The 4,605-nt window shown below is 54.9% G+C and overlaps 1 protein-coding gene across 1 annotated transcript; it reads left to right on the forward strand.

Annotated features, from left to right (window-relative positions):
* Positions 1–913: 913 nt before the first annotated feature.
* Positions 914–4,348, forward strand: LOC128779871 (ubiquitin carboxyl-terminal hydrolase 17-like protein 6). The gene is made up of 3 exons (XM_053916706.1): positions 914–2,306; positions 3,904–4,007; positions 4,247–4,348. The coding sequence occupies exons 1-3, from the start codon at positions 914–916 to the stop codon at positions 4,346–4,348; spliced, it is 1,599 nt and encodes a 532-aa protein (XP_053772681.1).
* Positions 4,349–4,605: the final 257 nt, after the last annotated feature.

Below are 4,605 nucleotides of genomic sequence, written 5' to 3' on the forward strand. Positions count from 1 at the left end.
AGGCCTGTGATGGCCCCGGCTGGTCTGCCATGGAGGGCGGGAGGCCGGCCGGGAGGTGGTGGCTGCTGTAATGCTGGGGTGCCCAATGGGTGTAACGGGTGCTGTGACACACTTGCGGTCAAAGAGTGTGTGTGTGTCACTACAGATGTAACTACAGGAGCAAAGGGTTGGAGACCCAAATTTCTCCAGAGTGACCTACGTTTATGGGGTTCGCTGTGGATTTTTTCGTTATGGCTCAAACTTGTCTATATTATTTGCTTCTCACCTAAAATCTGATCAGATCGACAATAAAACTGATTTCACTTGGATCAATCATTTTGAAAAATAGATGTCTTACAGGACATCTTAATGAGGACATCTTATCGATTTCATTAGTTTCCCACGAACAAGGTGGCTTAGAAGAAATTTATCCCCTTACAGTCGGACACTGGAAGTCCAAACCAAGGTGCCAGTCGGGCCACATTCCATCCGAAGACTCTCCGGGGGAATCCTGGTCTCACGCTGCTGGTCACTGTTGGCGTTCCCTGCCACAGGACAGCAAACTCCAGTCACCAGCTCCGGCATCAAAGGCCAGCCTCCCCGGGGTTCTAAGTCTCAAATCTCTTTCTCTTTTCCTGATAAGAATAACTGTATTAGGATCCCAGGTTGTGCTTGAATTCGGGATAATCTCTTCTTGAGGTCCTTAAGTCAATGATATCTGAAAGGCGTTCCTTTGCCTCCCAGGGATGGAGGCGTGGCCACACCCTAGTGATTCAGGGGGGGCAGTTTATTGGTGGGTCGACCTTGGGCCAGGCCTTAAAAGGAAAGAGGGGCCAGCGTCCCTCTTCATTGCAAGACCTGCTAGGCCTTGTAAGCTTCGCTCTGCAGCGGGAGCTTTCAGGTGGCAAACCTCATGAAGATTGTCTGCGGAGGCATGGAGGCTGCATCTCTGGACCGAGCAGAAGAGTCTCAGCTCAACGTCTCTCCAACACTCAACCCTGCTGGGTCCAACGCAGGTGCAGCCGAAGCCCGCCCGGGACGCCTCCGCTCGGAGAACCCATCGCTGCCGCCGCCCCAGATAGTGCGCGCCCTGCGTGATGCGCTGGCTCCCACCCAGAACGGCCCGACGTGGAAGACACCCTATGGGGTCGGAGCTGGGCTGTGGAACCTGGGGAACACATGCTACGTGAATGCGGCCCTGCAGTGCCTGACCCACACCCCGCCGCTGGCCCGCTACCTGCTGTCCCGGCGGCACTCGGAGACCTGTCTGAAGCCGACGTCCTGCGTCCTGTGTTCCATGCAAGTTCACGTGAGTCGGGCCCTCCTGCATCCCGGAGACGCGATCCAGCCCCCGGAGGAGCTGCTTGCCGGCTTCCACACACACCAGCAAGAAGATGCCCACGAGTATCTCATGTTCACCATGGACGCTATGCAGCAAGCCTGTCTGCGTGAGCTTGGGCAGCTGGCCGGGCCCTCCGCGGACACCACCCTGATCCGTCAGATATTCGGAGGGTACTGGAGATCTCAGATCCAGTGTCTTAGCTGCCACCGCGTGTCTGACACCCTGGACCCGTTCCTGGACGTTGCCCTGGATATCCAGGGGGCTCGGAGTGTGACCCAAGCCTTGGAGCTCCTGGTGACACCCGAAAAGCTGGACGGTGACAATTGCTATCAGTGCAGCGTTTGCCTCAAGAAGGTGCCTGCTTCCAAGACCTTGACTTTGCACACTGCCTCCAAGGTCCTTATCCTGGCCTTGAAACGGTTCTCGCATTTCACAGGCAGGAAGACGGAGAAGGTCGTGGACTATCCTGAGCGCCTGGACCTGCAGCCGTACCTGTCTCAGCCGAACTCAGGACCCCTTGTGTACGAGCTCTATGCCGTGCTGGTCCACGCTGGGCGGTCCTGTCACAGCGGACATTACTTCTGTTTCGTGAAAGCTGCCGACGGCCAGTGGTTCAAAATGAATGACGCGAAGGTCACTGCCTGTGACGCTTCTTCTGCCCTGCGACAACGTGCGTATGTCCTCTTCTACGTCCAGGAGACTGAGTTGGAGAGAGGCAGTGCGAGTGTGTCTGTAAGCAGGAAACGGAGGTGCCTCAGGTCGGAGCGGAAAGTCCTGGGATCAACCCAACAGGGGCCTGAGAGTCACTCCAGCATCACAGGTCCTGGGTCGGAATGTCCTGTGCAAGAGAATTCAGTCAAGCGCAGGACCTTAGAGCAGCGGGGACATCTCCAGGAGCCCTCCCGACCCAAGCCAGAGTTCAACTTCAGGGAAGTGGAATGTGCCCTGCCAGCCAGCGTGACTCACCCACCCAGAAACAGGGGTGGTATGGCCAAGCATCGTCCCAGACAGGAAAACGAGCTTCTCAATGGTGCAGCCAGAGGGAAAGCCCAGGCTAACAGGAGGAGGAAGACAGGGAAGCGGTCTCTGCGTGTGGTCCAGCAATCTCCACGGCACCTTCCGAGGCCATTGGACTGAAGACCCAGGTAAGGGAGCATGGGGACCTGAGGGTGGGTGGATGTGGGAGGGGGCTGGATTCTGCATAGCTGTTCCTGCAGCTGCTAGAATGGGTGATTGACAGTTGGCACGGCAAGCTGAACTGCCAGACTTGGCAGAGCGCAGCTTCAGCTTGTGCCCCACTCATGTGAGAAGCAGCCTCAGTCTTGGTTTCACTTATAGGGTGTCACTAACGGAGATCTGAGAATTTCTCCGCTTGGCACCCAATGGGGCAGTCAGGTGACAGAAGTGTGCCCTAGGTTAATGGTTTAAATGCTGGGAATACATTCATGTACACTTAAATTGAAACTCAAATTTTTCGTTCAGCTTTTAAGAACGACATTTTCTAAAGGAAGCAATCTTAAAAGGATGTATTTTCTTTCCGCTGGACTAGCCTGTGGGATCCTTTACGTGGTGGGGGAGGAGGCAGGACCTGGGAGGTTTCTCAAGTCCTATGCATTTGGGACAGCTCCCCGGGGTGGGGGGTGGGGACTGAGGGGTCCTGGGAGGGTTAACGAGGAGGACATGTGTGGAGGGTGAAGGACTGACGTCTCTCAGTACAACTAGGGGAGGGGTGTTGTTGACTGAGAGGAAGGGAATGTGCAGGGACCCACAGGTGGGGCGCAAGCTTTGGAGGGACCAATCCAGGCTAGGTAAACTGAGGCAGGAAGTCAGGGTCCTCTGGTAGGGACCTGATGGTTTGACGTGGGCAGATGAAAGGAAGAGAGCAGGGGAGGTTTGGACATGAGAGAGAAGGAAAGGAATGGGGGTGCTGGGTTACAAGGGGGCCTGGGGCCTGACCTGATGGGAGGGGTGGGGAGGGGAGAGGGGGCAGGACAGGGGCACCTGGCCCGGGTAAGGAGCAGGCACCTGGGTAACTACTGAGAAGGTGACTCTCCCGGTTTCCCGAGGTGGATCAAAGGCTAGCACGTGAGCTGTGAGGAGAGCATGGATCCAACTGGGGGGAAACCGGTGCAGAAGACAGGAGGGACCAGAGGGTGAAGAGGCTGAGAGGAAAGAGGGAACAGCAGCTAGGCCGGAGACCAGAGGGCCATGGAGGGACTGCCTTGCCCCAGTCGGCAGGCTCCTCGTTTCAAGTTGTGAGGCAGAGGTAGCCTGGACTCACCTGCGTGTGTGTCTGCCTGTGCGGGCGACTTCATCTCTTCATCAGAAAAAGAGCCAACCCTCTCCCAGGAAAGGTCTGTTCAAGGTTTAGTAGCCAAAACCACTGAAGTCCTTCCTAAGCAAAGTTACCATAAAAAGAGTGACACAGACCCAAAGTAACGACTGTGATCACAGAAATAAACAACTGTAATAGTGATGTTTCAGTTAGACTCTACGACATAGTTGGAAATTAAATTTAACCCCCTACGTCAATGACAATGTCCCAGTAAGGGGACCCCTGAGGTCCGTGGACTCTGTCCTAGGATTGCTTCATATCCCGCGGTCGGGCGCTTTCTACTTCATTCCCCGGACCGCGGCGCCCTCCAAAGAGGCTCGCCACCCCTCGCCCCCACTGGCGCCCACACAGGTGGGCTTCTGCAGGTCTCCATACTGTGGGCACCTGGGTGGTGGCTGCATTTCATCATTTGCACATATTTGACCTCCCTGTGGCTTTGCATTTACCTTATATATACTCTTGATTGACCTACCCCCAGGTCCAGATCCTGGAACAGGGACCCTGCCCTGCCGGCTCCTCACCTAGCTCCGCGGAACCAGCCCTGATTTCCCACAGCTGCTGGGGACTCCGTCTGGCCACCCCTCCCGCAGAGGCTGCCTGTTGGTGATCGTTCCCCCAATGGACTTAACTCACGCCAGGCCACCCTGCGCCAGAACGAGGTGCGATCATCCACTCTCAGGATCAGCCTTTGAGGCGCGGTTAATCGGGTCCTCTCTGAAAAATATGTCCCTTTTACTGTGGGAATTAAACAAAGCTGCACCCACTGTGTGGTCTAATTTAGTTATTAATTGTTCATTTGGTTCCTAATTGTTACAGAGGGCATCTGTTAGAAATTGGAGTGTCATCAATAATGTTTTCTTGTGAAAAATTTTCTTACCTCTGAATATGTGTAATTACCCTCTATTTAATGTTTCATATTTCAATGAGGGTGTTTTACATTTTTTTCCAA

The sequence above is a fragment of the Desmodus rotundus genome, chromosome 13 (assembly GCF_022682495.2).
Source record: "Desmodus rotundus isolate HL8 chromosome 13, HLdesRot8A.1, whole genome shotgun sequence".
Classification (NCBI taxonomy): domain Eukaryota; kingdom Metazoa; phylum Chordata; class Mammalia; order Chiroptera; family Phyllostomidae; genus Desmodus; species Desmodus rotundus.